This window comes from Emys orbicularis, chromosome 11 (assembly GCF_028017835.1).
Source record: "Emys orbicularis isolate rEmyOrb1 chromosome 11, rEmyOrb1.hap1, whole genome shotgun sequence".
In the NCBI taxonomy this organism is placed as follows: Eukaryota; Metazoa; Chordata; order Testudines; family Emydidae; genus Emys; species Emys orbicularis.
The window spans coordinates 76,222,590-76,245,986 of NC_088693.1; the positions used below are offsets into that span (position 1 = coordinate 76,222,590).

The following is a 23,397-nucleotide window of genomic DNA, read 5'->3' on the forward strand; positions in this document are numbered from 1 at the left end:
GTCCTTTGCCTGTCACCCCTTTCCCCTCCTTTTTTGAAGCCGGAGATCAGCTGCATTCAACGTGCTGTTTCTTATGGCACTTTTGCAGCACCGGTGATGGAGCAGCGCTGGAGGGAACCTGGTGCCAGTGGGATGCTCTGTACCAAGGCGGAGGTACTTGGTGCCGAGTAGGAGCATGAGGGTTCTGATCTGGTCTAAGAGCCGCTTCCATCAGGAGGGCTTCGAGACAGATGTCTCTGTCCTTTTGAGTATGTGCTATAAAGCTCTTACAGATTCTGCACTTTTCTTTAATGTGCGATTCCCCAAGACACTTCAGACAGCTTATGTGAGGGTCGCTGACCGACATGTGCTTGTGGTAAATGGCACACGGCTTGAATACCGGGGCATGCCCCGTCCCTGGGACAAAGTCCCTAAGGGCACTACCAACTATTTTAACCTAACTACTAATCTAACTAACTTTACTAAGTGAACTATATACAATTATATACAAAAAACTATAAAAGTTAACTACAAAGATCACTTTGCAAATCACAAAGGGAGAAGACATTCCAGCGACCGTCACGGGCAGTAAGAAGGAACTGAAGGGGCACAGGGTCGGTGGCACCTAATATACCGGTGCATAAGTGCAGAACTACAGAGGCACCAGAGCCGGGCCTATGGATACCAATAAGGGAAAAATCTCTGGCAGCCATGCACATGGGTGCACAGACACCTAACATGGAATCGACATGAGCAAGCACTCGAAGAAGCACAAAATCTTTGAGACAGTGTGACTGCTGTAACTCCTGTCTTCCATAGGGATCGGTAAAGACACTCTTCCTTAGTATGTAATGCTGCATTATTCTTTGACTAATAATCATTGATTAATAAATTGATTAAGCCTAAGAACATAAGAACATAAGAACATAAGAAAGGCCGTACTGGGTCAGACCAAAGGTCCATCTAGCCCAGTATCTGTCTACCGACAGTGGCCAATGCCAGGTGCCCCAGAGGGAGTGAACCTAACAGGCAATGATCAAGTGATCTCTCTCCTGCCATCCATCTCCATCCTCTGACGAACAGAGGCTAGGGACACCATTCTTACCCATCCTGGCTAATAGCCATTTATGGACTTAGCCACCATGAATTTATCCAGTCCCCAAGCCTAGTTATTGGACATCTCTTGTTTTTAATGTATTGTGCACTGACAACTAGTGTGATTATGTCCAGTTACTTGAGTTAGTTCTTCAATTTGTGGTATGCCATTGTTCACTGTTTCAGAGTAGAATTTTTTAAATGGTTCTGTTTCTTTGGGAGCATGCCCAACAGCTTGGAGTATTTTTTCCCAATGGCTGAACTGCACTTGAACTTCCTCCATGTCATCATAGAGGGGCAGGGGAAAGACATGAATAAAATAAGATATTACCATTTTAGCAAACGGTCATTTGTCTCAAAGTCCCCAAAAAATCTGAGGTACATTCTGTCAAACAAAGGTAATATCCAATTATGAGACCAAACTGCCTTCAGGACAGAGAGAAAAACCCATAACACAGAAGGGTAGAAGACATTTTCAGTTTCATATAAAATGAAATTCCAGAGCAGCTTATATCTGATAACTCAAAATCAAAACAGATTCTCCCATTGTGTTCTCCTCTGGTCCATTCAAACTTTCTTCACTCTGTGCCATCTCATTATTATTGAGTCATGTTATATACAAAAGATTTAGTATCAGGGGGTAGCCGTGTTAGTCTGTATCCACAAAAACCATGAGGATTCCGGTGGCAACTTAAAGACTAACAGATTTATTTGGGCATAAGCTTTTGTGGGTAAAAAAACACTTCTTCAGATGCATGGAGTGAAAGTTACAGATACAAGCATAAATATACTGGCACATGAAGAGAAGGGAGATACCTTACAAGTGGAGAACCAGTGATGACAAGGCCAATTCAATCAGGGTGGATGTGGTCCACTCCCAATAATTGATGAGGAGGTGTCAATACCAAGGGAGGGAAATTTACTTTTGTAGTGAGCCAACCACTCCCAGTCCTTATTCAAGCCCAAATTAATGGAGTTAAGTTTGCAAATGAATTGTAGTTTTGCAGTTTCTCTTTGAAGTCTGTTTTTGAAGTTTTTCTGTTGCAGGATGGCTACTTTTAAATCTGTTATTGAATGTCCAGGGAGATTGAAATGTTCTCCTACTGGCTTTTGTATGTTACCATTCCTGATGTCTGATTTGTGTCCATTTATTCTTTTAAGTAGAGACTGTCCGGTTTGGCCAATGTACATGGCAGAGGGGCATTGCTGGCACATGATGGCATATATCACATTAGTAGATGTGCAGGTGAATGAGCCCCTGATGGTGTGGCTGATGTGGTTGGGTCCTATGATGGTGTCGCTAGAGTAGATATGGGGACAGAGTAGGCAATGGAGTTTGTTACAGGGATTGGTTCCTGGGTTAGTGTTTCTGTGCTGTGGTGTGTAGTTGCTGGTGAGTATTTGCTTCAGGTTGGGGGGCTGTCTGTAAGCGAGGACTGGCCTGCCTCCCAAGGTGTGTGAGAGTGGGGGATCGTTTTCTAGGATACGTTGTAGATCGTTGATGATGTGCTGGAGAGGTTTTAGCTGGGGGCTGTACGTGATGGCCAGTGGTGTTCTGTTATTTTCCTTGTTGGGCCTGTCCTGTAGTAGGTGACTTCTGGGTACCCATCTCGCTCTGTCAATCTGTTTCCTCACTTCCCCAGATGGATATTGTAGTTTTAAGAATGCTTGATAAAGATCTTGTAGGTGTTTGTCTGAGGGATTGGAGCAAATACGGTTGTATCTTAGGGCTTGGCTGTAGACAATGCATCGTGTGATGTGTTCTGGATGGAAGCTGAAAGGCATGTAGGTAAGAATAGTGGTTAGTAGGTTTCTGGTATAGGGTGGTGTTTATGTGACTGTCACTTATTTGCACTGTAGTGTCCAGGAAATGGATCTTTTGTGTGGATTGGTCCAGGCTGAGGTTGATGGTGGGGTGGAAATTGTTGAAATCCAGGTGGAATTCTTCAAGGGCCTCCTTCCCGTGGGTCCGTATGATGAAGATGTCATCAATGTAGCACAAGTAAAGATTTAGCTTCATCACAAGGGGGAAAAGCAGCCAAACTTCCCATCTGCAACAATCCCAGCTCAGCAGGAAAAAGCCCAGAAGCAGCTTTGCCAAGAGATGGAAGCAGAGATGAAAGCCAGAATGACTACTCTGTGTTTGGGATCCATTCAAATCCCGCTTCCAGGTCTGTCACACTTTCACATCTAGCCCCAGTGAGTCTGATTTAGGATCAAAGTGTGATACCTAAGCAGAGGGAGCATGCAGAGCATGGCATCACGTGACACTTTGGGAGGTGCAGGGGTAGAATGTGGGGAGGATAAATGTTATTGTGGCTTACACAAGCTAATGCTGCTGGGGCGAGGGGGGATTGTGACAGTGATGGGGAAGGAGGGAATCCCTTTGACTCACCCCATTTCCTTTGGGTGTCACCCGAGGCTGAAATGACACATTTTTCCTACCCCGCTCCTGCTCTTTGTTCTATTTCAATCTATTATACATGAGGAAAATGGTAGAAAAAATATTTCTGTCCAGCACAACCCAGACCAAAGTGAGAACAACTTGGATTGAGACAATCTGTCCCCAAAGGGGAACTCGATGGCTAACAATCACTTTGTAATGGGGGAATGGTATCAATGTGATGCTCGAAGTTTGTCTAGGGTAGGAAAAATGATGGAGGTGACATCAGGCCAAGCGGAAAGCTAACCCCAGCCACTGTACCCGGGTTATGTCTGCACTGCAAATGTAGTCATGTTGTTACAACAAGATTGCTGAGCACCTACTTCCATGTACAATCCCAGTGGAGACAAGACACAGGCCGTTTTTACCTCAGTGTAGTTAGTCAAGGTCAACACTATCTCTCGTACGTGGTGCTGATGGATATTTCTGGCAGGAGAAGGACACACTTCCAACTCCTGTCTTCCACAGGGACTGGTAATGTAGGCACTCTTCCTTTCTGTATTATGCTGTATTAATCTTTGTAATAAAAACCTCACTAATAAATTGATTAAACCTAGTTATTGGACAGATCTTTTTTTAAATTTATATTGCGCCCACAACAAGTGTGATCGTGTCCAGTTACTTCAATTAGTTCTACAATTTGTGGTATGCCGTTGTTTACTATTTCAGAATAGAAATATTAAAATGCTACCTGTTCCTAGGTAGCACGCCAAATAGCTTGGAGTATTCTTTCCCGCTGGCTGAACTACACTTGAACTTCCTCCATATCATGATGGAGGAGTGGGGGAAACACCCACAGAAAATAAGATATTATCGTTTTAGCAAACGGTCATTTGTCTCAAAGTCCCCAAAAAATCTGAGGTACATTCTGTCAAACAAAGGTAATATCCAATTATGAGACCAAACCGACTTCAGGACAGAGAGAAAACCCCACAACACAGAGGGGTGGAAGACACTTTCAGTTTCATATAAAATGAAATTCCAGAGCAGGATATGTCTGATAACTCAAACTCAAAATAGATTTTCCCCATGTGTTCTCCTCTGAGCCATTCAAACTCTCTTCACTCAGTGCCATCTCATTATTATTGAGTCATGTTATGTACAAAAGTTTTAGCTTCATCACAAGGGGGGAAAGCAGCCAACCTTCCCATCTGCAACAATCCCAGCTCAGCAGGAAAAAGCCCAGAAGCAGCTTTGCCGGAAGCAGAAATGAAAGCACAGAATGATTACTCTGTGTTTGGGATCCATTCAAATTCCCCCTCCAGGTCTTGACAATTTCACATCTAGCCCCAATGACTCTGATTTAGGATCAAAGTGTGATACCTAAGCACAGGGAGCATGCATCATGTGATACCTAAGCACATGGCATCACGTGACACACTGGGAGGTGCAGGGGTAGAACGTGGGGAGGATAAACGCTATTGTGGCTTACACAGAAGCTAGTGCTGCTGGGGCAAGCGGGGATTGTGACAGTGATGGGGAAGGACGGAATCCCTTTGATCCTTTGGGTGTCACAGAGGCTGAAATGACACATTTTTCCTACCCCTGCTCTTTGTTCTATTTCAATCTATTTTAATTGAGGAAAATGGTAGAAAAAATACTTTTGTCCAGCACAACCCTGAGCAAGATGAGAACAACTGGGATTGAGACAATCTGTCCCCAAGGGGCTAGGAATCACTTTGTAATGGGGGAATGGTATCGACGTGATGCTCGGGGTTTGTCTAGACTAGGAAAAATGAGGCGGGTGAGCTCAGGTCAAGGAGAAAGCTAACCTCAGCCACTGTACCCGGGTTATGTCGGCACTGCAAATGTAGTTGTGTTGTTACAAGAAGATCGCTAAGCTGAGCGGCTACCTCCATGTAGAATCCCAGTGGAGACAAGGCATGGGTAGTTTTTACCTCAGTGTAGCTAGTCAAGGTCAACCCATCTCCCCCACCTGGTGCTGATGGATATTTCTGGCAGGAGGGGGGCACAATTCCAGGTGATAGCAGACAAAGGAGTTGATAAAGGATGATGGGATTCACCCCAAAAGAGAAGGGGTAAAAGACAGAGGCAGGCAACTCACGTGGAGCTGAGAGACCACACTGAACAAAAAGGTGCAAATTACTTGGGAATTATTTTACAAAAAATCTTTGGCCAGCTCTAGTCAAGAGGTTTATGTCATTACTTGCCTGTGTGGATTCTCTTATGTCTGATAAAAGCTGACCTCTGTCTAAAACTTTTGCTGCACTCAGGGCATGTGAAGGGTCTCTTTACTGTGTGGATTCTCTGATGTGTGATGAGGGTTTTCCTCTCACTAAATCTTTTCCCACATTCAGAGCACGAGTAGGGTCGTTCTCCTGTGTGGATTCTCTGATGTGATATAAGGTGTGAGCTCTGACTAAAACTTTTATGGCATTCAAAGCATGTGTAGGGTCTCTCTCCAGTGTGGACTCTCCGATGTGCTGTCAGGTTTGATCTGTGTTTGAAGCTTTTCCCGCACTCAGAGCATGTGAAGGATCTCTCTCCTGTATGGACTCTCTGATGTGTGATGAGGGTTGAGCTCACATTGAAGCTTTTCCCACACTCAGAACACGTGTAGGGTCGCTCTCCTGTGTGTATTCTCTGGTGTGTAATGAGCTGTAATCTTCCATTGAGGCTTTTCCCACAATCAGAGCATGTGTAGGGTCGCTCTCCTGTGTGGATTCTCTTATGTATGATGAAGGCTGAGCTCCAACGAAAGCTTTTCCCACACTCAAAGCATGTGTAGGGTCTCTCTCCAGTGTGGACTCGCCGATGTCTGATAAGGTGTGAGCTCACATTGAAGTTTTTCCCACACTCAGAGCATGAGTAGGGTCGCTCTCCTGTATGGATTCTCTGATGTATGATAAGGCTTGAGCGCTGATTGAAGCTTTTCCCGCACTCAGAGCATGTACAGGGTCTCTCTCCCGTGTTGATTTTTTCATGGCTAATAAGGTTTGAGCAGCTACTGAAGCTTTTATCGGGCCTACGCTGACTCTCACAGGTTTTTGCCTCTGCACGACTCAAAGAAACTTTCCCTTTGGATCTTTCTGCTAACATCCCATGTGGCTCTACTTCCTCAGTATTTTCCTTCTTGGGAGTCTTCTTCTTGTTCTCACTCACCATCCCATCACCTGGAAGGACAGAGAGAGAATCGAGACATAGGTCACTCCCTGTGCTGGGGAGAAAGGAAACCTCAGAGGGTGGAATGGAAAAAAGTGAGAACAAACCAAAATAAGTGCGGGAAAGATCAAACAAAATAGGATTTGATTTCCACCCTTTATCCCTGCCCCCCCAAATCCCTTCCCCAAAGGACAGAGAGGTGGGCAGTAAATTTTCCCACAGTGCACCACAATCCTAGAGCCAGAGCAGCTATATTTGCAGGGGGCGGGGGGCACTAGAAATTCTGTGTGTGGTTATTTTGACTTGGGTCTCGGCACTGCTGTGAGGACACCAGAGTCCTAAGTTCCAGCACAGGTTAGAAAAGTCTTAACACAGGCTTAAAATACAATACAGACACTCAAGACCAGGGTTTTTTCACATGTGTCATCTGACTCAATTCCCACTAAGCCTGAGCCCTGGTCTACACTAGGGGTGGGGTCTACCTAAGATACGCAACTTCAGCTACGCGAATAGCGTAGCTGAAGTCGACGTATCTTAGGTCGACTTACCTGGCCGTGAGGACGGCGGCGAGTCGACCGCTGCCGCTTCCCCGTCGACTCCGCTTCCGCCTCTCACGAGCTGGAGTTCCAGAGTCAACGGGACTAGACGAGACGCGATAAATCAATCCCCGATAGATTGATCTCTACCCGCTGATCTGGCGGGTAGTGAAGACCTGCCCTGAGATTATATTGCGGTGTAGATATACCTAATGTCTTTTGCTGTAAGCATTGGAGGAAGGGGTCTCGCACTTTGTTGGAAGATTTGCATCATGAGAAAACCATCTGTATTCTATTTTCTCATTTTCTAATCTGTCAGAGTAGCAGGAGGTGGAGAAGTGATGCAAATGCATAAAACACAAGAGCAAAGCTAAGCGATAAAAGCACAGAATCAGGACTCAACATTCCTGTATCCTGCAGTTTGAACTTGGAGTATGACACATTCATTCCTTCACTGACCATCATCACGTGCACAGCATGGAAGTGCTCCTTGTCCAAAAAGGCTGTCAGATGGGGATCCAGGGAGAAGGAATGTCCTCTGAAGGCACCCACTGTTTCTCTCTTTGCCCCATAAACTTTGGACCCAAATGACAATTGCTCCCAATTTAATCATGGCATTCTTTGGCACCAGAATGAATTCCCCTGAACTAAGGAGCAGTGTTCTAACAATAAATAGTTTAGCTGAGCCATAGGTCATCATAGTTTCCATCTCTGTGGTGAAAATCAACCACTGGATACCTGCTATTTCTACCTGATCTAATCCTTGGCCTTGCTCGGGATAACTTGACACTTCTCTGTGGTAGAATCCTTACCAAACCACACCAAATGTCAGTAGTGATAGTGAGGAATAGCTTCCCCAAACATGCCCCGTTTGTTTATTAGATATGGTGGCACAGATCTAAGATAGGGACTAGATCCAGGCTTGGACCAGAATCCCTGTAACCCACCAAAGGTGGGGTGTTTATTAAAAACTGGTATAATTCTGAAGCTGTCTCACATTCAACAATGACTTCGTTGTATACATATTTGCAGCATCTACAAGAGGTAAGCTCCTCAAAAATGCCACATCCATGTTCTCCATCTCTACAGAGATAGGAATTGTGTTTCCCAAATAACAGGCAGCATGCACCTGATTTGGAAGGAAATGTCTTCAATAGTAACCTCCTGTAGGGCCTGGACAACAATTGCTTTGTCACTAACTGGGGAATACACTTCCCAGATATCTGAAACTATATTGCCATATTGCCAAGTGAACAACAGTGTGTTGACCAAACTAAGTTAAAACCCACAGTGCTTCATAACACTAGCTGACAGAACTGGACCAGAGGGATTTGCGATCCAACTATTGAGCAAATTGAGTCAGTATACTCTTCAGCTAACTAAAGACAAGTGGAAAAATACCGGTTGTGAAATCACGGCAGTGCTGTTGCAATGACAGCTACCATGTAAGAATGGAATTTTACTGAACCCTAAGATCTACCATGGAATTATTATTTTGGAATGTAGTTTGCTTATCTAAGTTCTCACAATCAGAATTATTATTCAGGGATGTAAATTGTTTTACTACAAACTACCAGTTTGTCTGGATAAGATATACTGGGATATCAGTTCTTATAAGTAAAAGGTTAAAAGTGTGATAACTGATAAAAATATAAATGTATTATTGTAGCAAGTGTAAGTGAAATAGTGGTATTTATAATCAAAATAAGAAAATAGTCAATAGTGCATACGTAAAGTATAGTATATTTGAAGTCCTTTGTATTCATGTTAACTTCTAACAAACTGTATGGCAGGTAGATGCTGCAGCCTTTGTAAGAACATCTGCTTTGTATCTGTGCTGCAGAATGAAAGCTTAGCAAAAATTAAGATACAAGCTTGTAAAATACACTTAAATACAACAACTTCTAGGTGTTGTGCTATATTTGGCTATGACAATATATATGAAATTAGGTGAGAGAAAGTCTGTAAATTCTATAATTAGCCTATATTAATAGTATATACAGTATGAAAATTATATATAATATCACATATGTTTCCTGAACTGTCCTCATGTTAATATCTTCCAAATTGCTTTTTCACTTACATTAAACAAAGAATTGAAATATTGTAATTAAGGGCTAGGCACAAACATAGCATAGATCAGTGCTTCTCAAAGTCGGGCCGCCTCTTGTTCAGGGAAAGCCCCTGGCGGGCCGGGCCGGTTTGTTTACCGGCCGCATCCGCAGGTTCGGCCGATCGCGGCTCCGACTGGCGCGGCTCCCACTGGCGCTCCCAATGGAGGCTGCGGGAAGCGGCGCGGGCCGAGGGATGTGCTGGCCGCCCTTCCCGCAGCCCCCATTGGCCTGGAGCGGCAAACCGCGGCCAGTGGGAGCCACAATCGGCCAAACCTGCGGACGCGGCAGGTAAACAAACCGGCCCGGACAGCCAGGGGCTTTCCCTGAACAAGCAGCGGCCCGACTTTGAGAAGCACTGGCATAGATAACCTAGGCCTGGAATGTTCAAAACAAAATTCTAGTCTTGTGTATATGCCTCACTGTTTTTCTTCAATGAGTGGGGTCTGCATAACTGTCAAAATGTGAAGTATACGCCATGCTGAAACCTACAACATATCCACCACATAGAAGGCGTAGCAATTACTGTCTATGAAAAACATATCACATAAAATAAAGAGGAAAGATACATTAGATAAAGTGATATGGGGAAAATTGCAAACTCCCCCTCCCTGTTAGGTATAAATATAGGAGGGATAAGCACAGAATCTTTGAGGAAGTGGACTGCTGCAACTCCTGTCTTCCGCATGGATTTGTAACATATTTACTCTTCCTTTCTCTATTATGCTGTACTAATCTTTGTAATAATAATTTACTTATCACTTGATTAAACCTAGTTATGGGACATCTCTTGCTTTTAATTTATATTGCATGCAGAACAAGTGTGATCATGTCCAATTACTTCAGTTAGTTCTAGAATTTGTGGTATGCCATTGTTCACTGATGCATCCGAAGAAGTGGGTTGTAGCCCACGAAAGCTTATGCTCTAATAAATTTGTTAGTCTCTAAGGTGCCACAAGTACTCCTGTTATTGTTACAGAGTAGATTTTTTTAAATGGTTCTGTTTCCTTGGGAGCATGCCCAATAGCTCGGAGTATTCTTTCATGATGGCGGAACTGCACTTGAACTTCCTCCATATCATGATGGAGGAGTGGGGAAAAGACCCATAGAAAATAAGATATTATCGCATTAGCAAACGGTCATTTGTCTCAAAGTCCCCAATAAATCTGAGGTACATTCTGTCAAACAAAAGTAATATCCAGTTATGAGACCAAACCACCTTCAGGACAGAGAGAAAAACCCACAACACAGAGGGGCAGAAGACACTTTCAGTTTCATATAAAATGAAATTCCAGAGCAGGTTATGTCTGATAACTCAAAATCAAACACATTGAGAGGTGCAGGGGTAGAACGTGGGGAGGATAAACGCTTTTGTGGCTTACACACAAGCTAATGCTGCTGGGGCGAGGGGGGATTGTGACAGTGATGGGGAAGGAGGGAATCCCTTTGACTCACCCCATCTCCTTCAGGTGTCACAGAGGCTGAAATGACACATTTTCCCTATCCCGCTCCTGCTCTTTGTTCTATTTCAATCTATTTTAATTGAGGAAAATGGTAGAAAAAAAAATTATTCTGTTCAGCACAACCCTGAGCAAGGTGAGAACAAGTGGGATTGAGACAATCTGTCCCCAAGGGGGAACACGGTGACTAACCATCACTTTGTAATGGGGGAATGGTATCAATGTGATGCACGGGGTTTATCTACACTAGGAAAAATGATGGAGGTAAGTTCAGGTCAAGGGGAAAGCTAACCCTAGCCACTGTATCCGGATTATGTCTGCACTGCAAATGTAGTTGTGTTGTTACAACAAGATCACTAAGATGAGCAGCTACCTCCATGTAGAATCCCAGTGGAGACAAGGCATGGGTAGTTTTTACCTCAGAGTAGCTAGTCAAGGTCAACCCATCTCCCCCACCTGGTGCTGATGGATATTTCTGGCAGGAGGATATAAGAGAAAGAAGTTGATAAAGGATGATGGGAATCACCTCAAAGAAGGGGAAGGAGCAAAAGACAGAGGCAGGCAACTCACGTGGAGCTGAGAGACCGCACTGAAGAAAATCGTACAAACTATGTGGGAATTCGCTAATGTATTTTACAAAAAATCTTTGGCCAGCCCTAGTCAAGACATTTATGGCATTACTTGCCTGTGTGGATTCTCTTATGTCGGATAAAACTTGAGCTCCAACGAAAGCTTTTCCCACACTCAAGGCATCTGTAGGGTCTCTCTCCAGTATGGACTCTCCGATGTCTGATGAGGTATGCACTGACTTTGAAGCTTTTCCCACACTCAGGGCATGTGAAGGAGCCCTCTCCTGTGTGGATTCTCTGATGTGTGATAAGGTGTGAGCGCTTGATGAAGCTTTTCCCGCACTCAGAGCACTTGTAGGATGTCTCTCCTGTGTGGACTCTCCGGTGTCTGATGAAGTATGAGCTGTCTTTGTAACTTTTCCCGCAGTCAGAGCATGTCAAGGATCCCCCTCCTGTGTGGATTCGCTGATGTCTAATGAGGTGTGAAGTCACACTGAAGCTTTTCCTGCACTCAGAACACTTGTAGGGTCGCTCTCCTGTGTGAATTCTCTGATGTCTGATAAGGTGTGAGCTCTCACTGAAGCTTTTCCCACACTCAAAACACTTGTAGGGTCGCTCTCCAGTGTGGATTCTCTCATGTATGATAAGGTTTGAGCTTCGATTGAAGCTTTTCCCACAATCAGAGCATGTGTAAGGTCGCTCTCCTGTGTGGATTCTTTGATGTGTGATAAGGTCTGAGCGCCGAGTGAAGTGTTTCCCGCACTCAGAGCATATGTAGGGTCTCTCTCCCGTGTTGATTCTATCATGTCTAATAAGGTCTGAGCCACTACTGAAGGTTTTCTCTGGCCTATGCTGACTCTCACAGGCTTTAGCCTCTGCATAACTCCAAGAAATTTTCCCTTTGGATCTTCCTGCTAATGTCCCATGTGGTTCTACTTGCTCAGCATCTTCCTGGCAGGAGGTCTTCTTCTTGTTTTCACTCACCATCCCATTGCCTGGAAGGAGAGAGAATGCAGACATAGGTCACGCCCTGTGTTGGGGATAAAGGAAACCTCAGGGAAAGGAATGGAAAAAGGTGGGAACAAACCAAAATAAATGCTTGAGAGATAAAAGAAATCAGGATTTGATTTCCACCTTTACTGCCCATCCTCAAATCTCTTCCCCAGAAGACAGAGAGGTGAGCAGTAAATTTTCCCACAGTGCACCACAGTCTTAGCGCTAGAGAGGGCACATTTTGGGAGGGGAAACTAGGGACTCTGGAATGTGGTTACTTTGACTCAGGTCTGAGCATTGCTGTGTGGACCCAGAGTCCTAGGTTCCAGCACAGGTTAAAAAAGTCTTAACATAGGGTTAAAATACAATGTAGACACTCAAGCCCCTGGTTTCTTCAAGATCGTTAAGCTGAGCAGCTAACTCCATGTACAATCCCAGTGAAGACAAGGCACAGGTACTTTTTACCTCACTGTAGGGTCAACCCCATCTCCCCAATCGGGCACTGATGGTATTTCTGGCAGGAGAACAACACAATCCCAGGACATATCAGACAAAGAGTTGTGAAATAAGGGTGAGGTGCAAAAGACAGAAACAGGCAACTCACGTGGAGCTGAGAGACCACACTGAAGAAAATGGTGCAAACTACTTGGTAATTAGTTAATGTATTTCTTTAAAAATCTTTGGCCAGCCCTAGTCAAGACATTTATGGCATTACTCGCCTGTGTGGGTTCTCTTATGTCTCATAAAAGCTGAGTCCTGTCTAAAACTTTTCCCGCATTCAGGGCATGTGAAGGATCGCTCTCCTGTGTGGATTCGCTGATGTGTGATAAGGTGTGAGCGCCGATTGAAGCTTTTCTCACACTCAGAGCATGTGTACGGTCGCTCTCCTGTGTGGACTCTCCGATGTCTGCTGAGGTTTGAGCTGTGGTTGAAGCTTTTCTCACAATAATAGCATGTGTAGGGTCTCTCTTCCATGTTGATTCTTTCATGTCTAATAAGGTCTGAGCAGCTACTGAAGGTTTTCTCTGGCCTATGCTGACTCTCACAGGCTTTAGCCTCTCCACAGCTCCCAGAAACTTTCTCTTTACATCTTCCTGCTAATGTCCCATGTGGTTCCAGTTGCTCAGCATCAACCTGCTGTGGATTCTGCTCCTCGTTCTCACTCACCATCCAATTACCTGGAAGGAGAGAGAGAGAATCCAGGCATCGGTCACTCCCTGTGCTGGGGAGAAAGAAAACCCCAGAGAGGAATGGGAAAGGGTGGGACCAAACCAAAATAAGTGCTGGAGACATCAAACAAAACAGGATTTGATTTGCACCCCTGCCCCAACCTGCCCTACCAAAAGCCCTTCCCCTGCGGACAGAGAGACGGGGTCATTTCTGGGTCCACATCCCATTCAAGGGGAAGGAAGATTGGGGAGGGAGCTACAGCCAGATGTCAATCAGGAGAGGTGGGAAGCCAGGAGTGACATCTGCCATGAGGATGCCAAACCTGCTGGGAACAATTTTGAATTCGAAGAAGTCACAAGATCTTTGTAGGAAATCCCAAATGTTTCCTTCATTCATGGACAGTTTCTGAGTTGGTTCAACAGATGCCTCACCTGTCTGGGCACCTTTCTGGAGCTCTCTTTCTTCAGAACCCTGGAGATCTGGGACCCATGGCTCTTCCCCTCGTTCCAGCCGGGAGATCACATCAGGTTTGGAAACTGGAAACCCTGCGTAAGAGAACAAAACCAAGAGAGATCAGTGGAATTTGTGGGATACTTGTCACAAAGAACATTCCATGATTTTACCCTCAGATCACTTTTAAGCATTCCTGGGCTCCAATCAGTAGGACAGTTATTATTATTAACCATGTTCATTACAGTAGTGCCTAAGGGCCAATAAAAAATGGGGCCCCATTGTTCTCGGCATTGTATAAACACAGAGTAGTAGAATGTCCATGCCCTGAGGTGGGGGAATAATTAGAATACAGGAGCAGAGTGAACAATGTAATGGCACACAGATATGACAAACACAGGCATAACCTGATACTATTGTATTTAACTGTGATGGGGTACACAGTCCCCACATTGGGCCTGATAGGGTTAAAGGGCTACCGGGTACAGGCAGCCACGCCCCGAGGCCTGTGGAACATGCTTCAGCTGGAGGAATAGGTTAAAAGATGCTTAGAAGCCCAGGGAAATGGGGGAGAGGGAACAGGCTAAGGGAAAACAGGTCCTTCTCCTGAAAAGCCACTTGGAAGGTTGGACGTGCCTTCTCCAAACCCCACTCCTCCTTTTCTCACAACCAACAGACCCCACATGGCTCTGCTCTTTTGAACTCAGGGGGAGCTTGAATGGGAGATGAGACACTAACCAGGGCCCTCAGCAGAGGCCGTTGCCATGGTGGAGAACTACCTGATGTCCCTTGGGTCCAAAGCTGAAACACCAAAAGCCAGTCTGGTGCACCTCCGGAGCCCCAAGTCCCACTGAGCCCAAATCTCACTGAGGCTATCCGGCTGGTCTTGGACACTGAATCCTAGCAGACAGGAATACAAAGACCAATAGAGGAGCCTGGAAGCCCACCTTCAGCTAGTGAAGAGACATTTGGGTCAAGTCGAGCAGCCTTATTTGAAGGGGACATCCCACTCAGGAGAATTAACGGCAAAACCTGGGGGCTGCTTGCATGTGAGCAGCCAGGCCATTTCAGATGGGACTGCCCAGTCATGGACTATAATTATGGGCAGGCCTGGAGAGCGGATAACTGGGCTCAAAAATGGGCCCAGGGAAAATGTTAGTCTCCTTGCTAGTGAATGGAGTAAAAGTACAAAATAGACTCTGGCTGCAGTCAGACTTTAGTCAGGGAGCGATTGGTGGAGTCAGAAGGAGAATCTAGAGGCATGATCTACTGCCAATGTATCCATGGGACATACAACCCTGTTCGATGAGACCAACTCACTGTGCAAGACCACACCGAGACAGTGCAGGCCAGATTGGCCAAAGACCTGGCCTATCTGGTCATACTTCGGCATGACTGGAAGTTTTTCAGGGAGGATGTCCAGGGATGGCCTGGAGCATCTGTAGAGGGGCTAGAGTCTGGACTGGAAGAACCAGGAGGAAAGCAGATGGCCATGGTGGCCAAGAGGAGGTACCAAGAGGAGATGGCTCTATTGGAAGCCAAAGATCCAGGAGAGAGAAAGTATGCTGATGGATAAATGACTTTTCACCTGAACTTAAATGGAGCAGTAGGGGCCTGCTACCACCTCTCAACCTGGACCTGCTGTCTAACAAATAAACATTGTGGGAGAGCAAAGGAGGGACCCAACCCTGAGTCAGGTTTACTAACATCTCACCAATGTAGATGACAAAGTGCTAGGCGCTCAGCAGCTGAAACAGTGGCCCTATTTCTGATAGGGGAGGTCAGAATGCAGCTTCGGTATCCAGGAATTTCCAAAGGGGATGTGCTTCAATTGGCCCATGCAGTGCTGTGCCGGGGCACTTGCGGACAGAGAAGACACTCAACAGAGTGACCACGGAGTTCTACTGGCCGGGCATCCACCCCAGAGGCACGAGACTATTGTGCCTTCTGCCCCAAGTGCCAGTGGGTGAGCCAGAAAAAGATCTCAAAGGCCCCCCTGGTACTACTCCCCACTGCAGGGGTCCCTCTGATGGGCAGGTGCTGGGATTGGGGGACAGGGGAAGGATCATTGGATGATTGCCCTGTTGTGTCCATTTCTTTGGAAGCATCTGAAATTGGGCCCTGTCAGAAGACAGGATACTGGGCTAGATGGACCATTGCTCTCACCCGTATGGCCATTCTTATGAATAGGCATAGAGCTGGTGGGCCCATTGAAAACGTCTGCAGCCAGGTACTAATGTATATTGGTGACCTTGGACTGTGCGACCACATAACCTGGGGCTATTCCCCTCTGGTCAGAAATGGCAGCTGTCGTCGCCAGTAAGCTCATGAAAGTATTTGCCTGAATAGAGATCCCAAAAGAATTATCGACAGAGCAAGGGACAAACGTCACCTCACAGTTAATGAAGGAGGTGTGCGACCTGCTGCAGTTCAAGTCCTTGAAGACATCGGTATACAACCACCAAACCGACAGCCTGATGGAACAGTTTAACAAAACATTAAAAAATTGAGGAAGGTCATGACCACTGACTCCTAACACTGGGACCATTCTACCTGTTTTGCTCACCACCCATGAGGTGCCCCAGGCATCCACAGGTTTCTCCCCATTTGAATTACTTAATGGGAGGTAATCAAGGGGAATCCTGGACCTCCTCCATGAGACATGGGAAGGGCAGAACTCCAGAACAACCAACGTAGTGCAGTATGTTATACAGTCAAGAAAGAAACTGAAGACCCTGGGGGCACTTGTGAGGGAAAAGCTGCAAATGGCACAACACAACCAGGAGCAGGTCACCAGCAAGGCCCATCTCTGAGGGTTCCAACCTGGAGACTGAGCGATACTTCTGTTGCTGACTTTGAAATCCAAGCTACTGGCCTGATGGCAAGGCTCTTTCCAGGTGATAAGACAGGTGGGGGAGATTGTTTATGAGGTCCGATAACCCAGAAGGAAGATATCAACCCAGGTATATTATGTCAACCTGCCCAAGTCTTGGAAGGGACAGGAAGGCCTCCTCGTCATCCCATTCCCTCCCTACCCCAAACTCGGCCCTCAGGCCCCCACACCCAAGATAACATCACAGTACTGGTAGGGAAGAACCTGTGGCCCAGCCAAGAGCAGCGAGGAAATGGGGTAGAATGAACAGGCTGGAGGGAAGCCAGGTCCTTTTCCTGAAATGCCACATGGAAAATTGAACCTGGAAGGGAACCACGATGCTGGTAAGTCCCAATTGCAGTGCCTTCACCAAACCCTGCCCTTTCCTGAGAACTGGCAGGCCCTGCGAGGCTCTGCTCATCTGAACTCTGTTCAGTTCCAGATTGTTTGGACTCTAGAGGACCATGATCCAGCTCAAAGAGAGGAGAGGTAGGAAGTGGCCCAGGGTGGCAGGTTTACATCCTCTGCATGGAGGAGTTGGTTGGTGTTGCTTCCCACGGGTCCTCGGCTGGGACCCAGTGGAGAGAAAGGCCCGGGTCCCCCTACCATGCCCCGCTCTTGAGCTAGACCAGAGACGAGCCAAAATTGTGATGCCTCTGGCCTAGAAGCAGGTGTAGGCATCTCTACACACCCCCTCTTTGAGTTAAGAGACGGAAAACCGGGTATGCTAACCACTAGGTCACCTGGCCCCCCGAACAAACTATTACGTTAACATCATGAATTTTACCTGTACATTTGAACAAGCTCTTGAAAGCATGAAAACATCACTAAGTATTATACTGAGATAGGCCAGACTATATTGGACCACAGAATATTTACACACCTTTGTATCAATGTGTCATGTATTTGTGTGTTCCTGGCTCGCTGGGGGTTGGGGTGGGGGATGGGTTTCCTGTGGAATCTGCTATCAGCACGGGGTGATTATTGCCAAATTCCAAGGCTGATTATGCAGATATCCAGCGTTTGAGGCTTTGTCCCACTTCGGTAAGAGCAGTGACTGGTGTTACCTGTTTCAGGAGACTGGGGAACAAAGAAAGATTTGGGGGCACAGAAGGCTGTTTGAGATGACTGAGGGGGGTATCCTTGGGTACGTACACTGCAAAAAAACACCTCACAGGGACCCTCTGAGCCTGGGTCTGCAGACTTGGGCTCACACTACAGCAATAAAAAAAGCAGTGTACATCCTGCTCAGGCTGGAGCTTGGGATCTGAAGCCTGGGGCGGTGTGTAGGTCTCAGAGCCTGAGCTTCACCTCAACCTGGAACATCCCTATGGCTATTAGTGCTGTAGTGCTGTCACCATGCCTCAGTGGGTCACAACTGAGAACACCAAATTCAGAACAAACTTCTGAGAAATAGGGCAGACTCACCCCAAAGCTGGTGGTTATTCTCCCATAAGATATATCAATCCAGCAACAAAAGTAAACTTCTATCTCACCACACTGGCTAACAAGAAGTCAGAAATACAGCCTCCTTAGGTATTCCAGTCCTTGTATCACCACCAAAACACTAGACTTAATGATGAGTGGTTATTTACAACCAATTTCATTAACCAGAGGGTTCTTCTGATCCCAAAGGACCAGCCACATACCCAGGTCAATATATAACTCAGATATTACCCAACAGTCACACTTTTGCCAATCCTTTAGTATCTAATATCTGAAGGTTTATTTATAAAAAGAAAGAGATGAGAGTTAAAATTGGTTAAAGGAATCAAATACATACAATAATTGCAAAGTTCTTGGATCAGGCTTGTAGCAGTGATGGAATAAACTGCTGGCTTGTTAAGTCTCTGGTTGCTTCCAAATCATTGGAAGGTTCTCAGTCCCTTGGTTAGAATGCTCCCATTAGTACAAGTTCATAGTCCAGAGGTTTGAGCAGGAAAGAGGCAAAATAGAAATGCTTCCAGGGCCTTGTGGAGGGAAACTCATTGTTTCAAACAAAGCCCTCCACACAACTTGTGGAAAATCACAGGTAACAAGATGGAGTTTGGAATCACATGAGCAAGTCACATGCCCATGCATGCTTTGCTTAGTCATATCAGAGGCCATTACCCATGCCCATACCCATTACCCACAGCAGAGGCCATTACCCACACAGGACTTTCCTGTGAACACTCTGGTTAGAATGTTGACAGGAAAGTCCATTAAATGTAGATGGGCGACTTCCATGGTCCACTGTGAGTTAAATGTACCTTGATGGGCCATTCAGCTTGAATAGTCCCTTCACCATATGCAAGCTAAATAACTTGTGGGTGTTACCACATGAGCAAACACATTTGAAATATAGGTACATAGTTAATATTCATAACTTCAGATACAAAAACGATACATGCATACAAATAGGATAATCATATTCAGCAAAACCCACAACTTTTCTATTGACACTGTACTTGTCACACTTTGTACAAGATTTGTTACAATTATCTAACAGTGGTAGCAACAATGAACTACCTGGTCTGTAGACCCAAGCTCAGAGGCTTCCTGCCACGTGTATTTTTTTGCAGTATAGACATACCCATTGTCTTTATCGATCCTCCACTGATGTGAGCTGGTTTCATCTAGTACTTTAACGACCCATTCATACCATCCCAGACACCTCCTGTCTCCCGCTCGGCAGCATGAGCAGTTTTTTAACCCTTTTGCACCCCCTGGCTAGCAATCCCTAGGCAAGTAGGTCACTGCCGTGTATATCATTCATGAAAATTCTCACTTCATCACATCTCTTCCCCCTTTCAGACAGAACTGAGCAGGGTCACTTTAACCGGTGACCTTGGGAAGTTTAATTCCAGAATTGTTATCCATGGATGCCAAAACCAATTTCCCATGCCTTGGTAGCTGTCCTACCAGAATGTCATAGAATTATACAACCAGAGAAACACAAGGTTAGAAGGGACCACAAGGGTCCACGATTCTTACAACACAGTTTTTATAAAAACATAAGAGAGGACATACTGAGTCAGACCAATGGCCCATCTAGCCCCGTATCCTGTTTTCCCACAGTGGTCGGTGCCTGACGATTCACAGGGAGTGAACAGAACAGGGCAATTTATCAAGTGATCTATCCCCTGTTGTCCCATCCCAGCTTCTGGCAGTCAGAAGTTTAGGGACACTCAAAGGTGATGAGGTTGCATACCTGACCATCTTGGCTAATAGCCATTGATGGACCTATCCTCCATCAATTTATCTAATTCTTTTCTGAACCCGTTATACTTTTGGTGCTCACAAGATCCTCCTGGAAATCAATTCCACAGGTTGTATGTGTGTTATGTGAAGAAGTATTTCCTTATGCTTGTTTTAAACCTGCTGCCTATTAATTTCAGTGTGCGACATCTGGTTCTTGGGTGACGTGAAGGGGTAAATACCATTTCCTTATTCACTTTCTCCATGCCATTCATGATTTTATAGACCTCTATCATACCCCTCCTTAGTTGTCTCTTGTCTAAACTGAACACTCCCAGTCTTTTTAATCTCTCCTCATATGGAAGCTGTTCCATACCCCTAACCATTTTGTTGTCTTTCTCTGTACTTGTTCCAATTCTAATATATCTTTTTTGAGAAGGGGCGACCACAACTGCATTCAGGATTCAAGGTGTGGGTGTACCATGGATTTACATAGTGGCATTATGTTATTTTTTGTCTTATCTATACTTTTCCTAATGATTCCTAAAATTCTGTTAGCCTTTTTGACTGCCGCTGCACATTAAGAGGATGATTTCAGAGAACTATCCATGATTCCAAAATCTCTTTTGAGTGGTAACAACCAGTCATTTTATATGCATAGTTGCGATTATGTTTTCCAATGTGCACTACACTTTGCATTTATCAACAATGAATTTTATCTGCCATTCTGTTATCCAGTCATCCAGTTTTGTGACATCCCTTTGTAACTCTTTACAGTCTGCTTTGGACTTAACTATCTTGAGTAATTTTGTATCATGTGCCAAGTTTGCCACCTCACTGTTTACCCCTTTTTCCAGATCATTTATAAATATGTTGAACAGCACTTGTCCCAGTACAGATTCCTGCAGGACCCCACTATTTACTTCTCTCCACTATGAAAACTGACCATTTATTCCTACCCTTTGTTTCCTATCTTTTAACCAGTTACTAAACCATGAGAGGATCTTCCCTCTTATCCCATGACTGCTTAGTTTGATTAAGCGCCTTTGGTGAGGAATCTTGTCAAAGCCTTTCTGAAAGTCCAAGTACACTATATCCACTGGATCACCTTTGTCAACGTTTGTTGACTCCTCAAATAATTCGAATGGATTGGTAAGGTACGACTTCCCTTTACAAAAGTATATATTTCATATTATAGCAACTGGTCTCAGATAATGACCAAGCACATGTTGTCGTTTTAAGAACACTTTCACTGTAGATTTGACAAAACGCAAAGAAGATACCAATGTGAGATTTCTAAAGATAGATATATCACTTGACCCAAGGTTTAAGAATCTGAAGTGCCTTCCAAAATCTGAGAGGGACGAGGTGTGGAGCATGCTTTCAGAAGTCTTAAAAGAGCAACTCTCTGATTAGGAAACTACAGAACCCGAACCACCAAAAAAGAAAAACAACCTTCTGCTGGTGGCATCTGACTCAGATGATGAAAATGAACATCCATCAGTCCGCATTGCTTTGGATCATTATCAAGCAGCATGGATGTTTGTCAAAAGGAACAGGAGGGACAAGGATAAAACATAACATAATAACGTATGTTATTGATGAGTTATCTTAAGTGCCTATACACAAATGCAAGAAGCCTGGGAAACAAGCAGGGAGAACTGGAAGTCCTGGCACAGTCAGGGAACTATGATGCGATTGGAATAACAGAGACTTGGTGGGATAACTCACATGACTGGAGTACTATCATGGATGGATATAAACTGTTCAGGAAGGACAGGCAGGGCAGAAAAGGTGGGGGAGTTGCATTGTATGTAAGAGAGGAGTATGACTGCTCAGAGCTCCGGTATGAAACTGCAGAAAAACCTGAGTGTCTCTGGATAAAGTTGAGAAGTGTGAGCAACAAGGGTGATGTCGTGGTCGGAGTCTGCTATAGACCACCAGACCAGGGGGATGAGGTGGACGAGGCTTTCTTCTGGCAACTAGCAGAAGTTGCTAGATCGCAGGCCCTGGTTCTCATGGGAGACTTTAATCACCCTGATATCTGCTGGGAGAGCAATACAGCGGTGCACAGACAATCCAGGAAGTTTTTGGAAAGTGTAGGGGACAATTTCCTGGTGCAAGTGCTGGAGGAACCAACTAGGGGCAGAGTTCTTCTTGACCTGCTGCTCACAAACATGGAAGAATTAGGAGGGGAAGCAAAAGTAGATGGGAACCTGGGAGGCAGTGACCATGAGATGGTCGAGTTCAGGATCCTGACACAAGGAGGAAAGGAGAGTAGCAGAATACGGACCCTGGACTTCAGAAAAGCAGACTTTGACTTCCTCAGGGAACTGATGGGCAGGATCCCCTGGGAGAATAACATGAGGGGGAAAGGAGTCCAGGAGAGCTGGCTGTATTTTAAAGAATCCTTATTGAGGTTGCAGGAACAAATCATCCCGACGTGTAGAAATATGACAGGCGACCAGCTTGGCTTAACAGTGAAATCCTTGCTGATCTTAAATGCAAAAAAGAAGCTTACACAAAGTGGAAGATTGGACAAATGATGAGGGAGGAGTATAAAAGTATTGCTCAGGCATGCAGGAGTAAAATCAGGAAGGCCAAATCACACTTGGAGTTGCAGCTAGCAAGCGATGTTAAGAGTAACAAGAAGGGTTATTTCAGGTATGTTAGCAACAAGAAGAAGGTCAAGGAAAGTGTGTGCCCCTTACTGAATGAGGGAGGCAACCTAGTGACTGAGGATGTGGAAAAAGCTAATGTACTCAATGCTTTTTTTGCCTCTGTCTTTACGAACAAGATCAGCTCCCAGACTACTGCACTGGGAAGCACAGCATGGGGACGGGGTGACCAGCCCTCTGTGGAGAAAGAAGTGGTTCAGGACTATTTAGAAAAGCTGGACAAGCACAAGTCCATGGGGCCAGATGCGCTGCATTCGAGGGTGCTAAAGGAGTTGGCGGATATGATTGCAGAGCCATTGGCCATTATCTTTGAAAACTCATGGCGATCGGGGGAGGTCCCGGATGACTGGAAAAAGGTTAATGTAGTGCCCATCTTTTAAAAAGGGAAGAAGGAGGATCTCGGGAACTACAGGCCAGTCAGCCTCACCTCAGTCCCTGGAAAAATCATGGAGCAGGTCCTCAAGGAATCAATTCTGATTCACTTAGAGGAGAGGAAAGTGATCAGGAACAGTCAGCATGGATTCACCAAGGGCAAGTCATGCCTGACTAAACTAATAGCCTTCTATGATGAGATAACTGTCTCTGTGGATGAAGGGAAAGCAGTGGATGGGTTACTCCTTGACTTTAGCAAAGCTTTTGATACAGTCTCCCACAGTATTCTTGCCGGCAAGTTAAAGAAGTATGGGCTGGATGAATGGACTATAAGGTGGACAGAAAGCTGGCTAGATCGTCGGGCTC

General features: G+C 45.3%; 1 protein-coding gene across 1 annotated transcript in view; it reads right to left on the reverse strand.

The window, feature by feature from the left end:
- Positions 1 to 11,424: 11,424 nt before the first annotated feature.
- The window catches only part of LOC135885352 (zinc finger protein 7-like), a 30,988-nt gene continuing 19,015 nt past the window's right edge, over positions 11,425 to 23,397 (reverse strand). The window contains exons 3-6 of the mRNA XM_065413023.1: positions 13,911 to 14,024; positions 13,398 to 13,487; positions 11,787 to 12,311; positions 11,425 to 11,534 (exon numbers count right to left, since the gene is read on the reverse strand). Of these exons, the coding sequence (XP_065269095.1) occupies positions 11,425 to 11,534; positions 11,787 to 12,311; positions 13,398 to 13,487; positions 13,911 to 14,024 (839 nt within the window). The remainder of the gene's footprint in view (positions 11,535 to 11,786; positions 12,312 to 13,397; positions 13,488 to 13,910; positions 14,025 to 23,397) is intronic.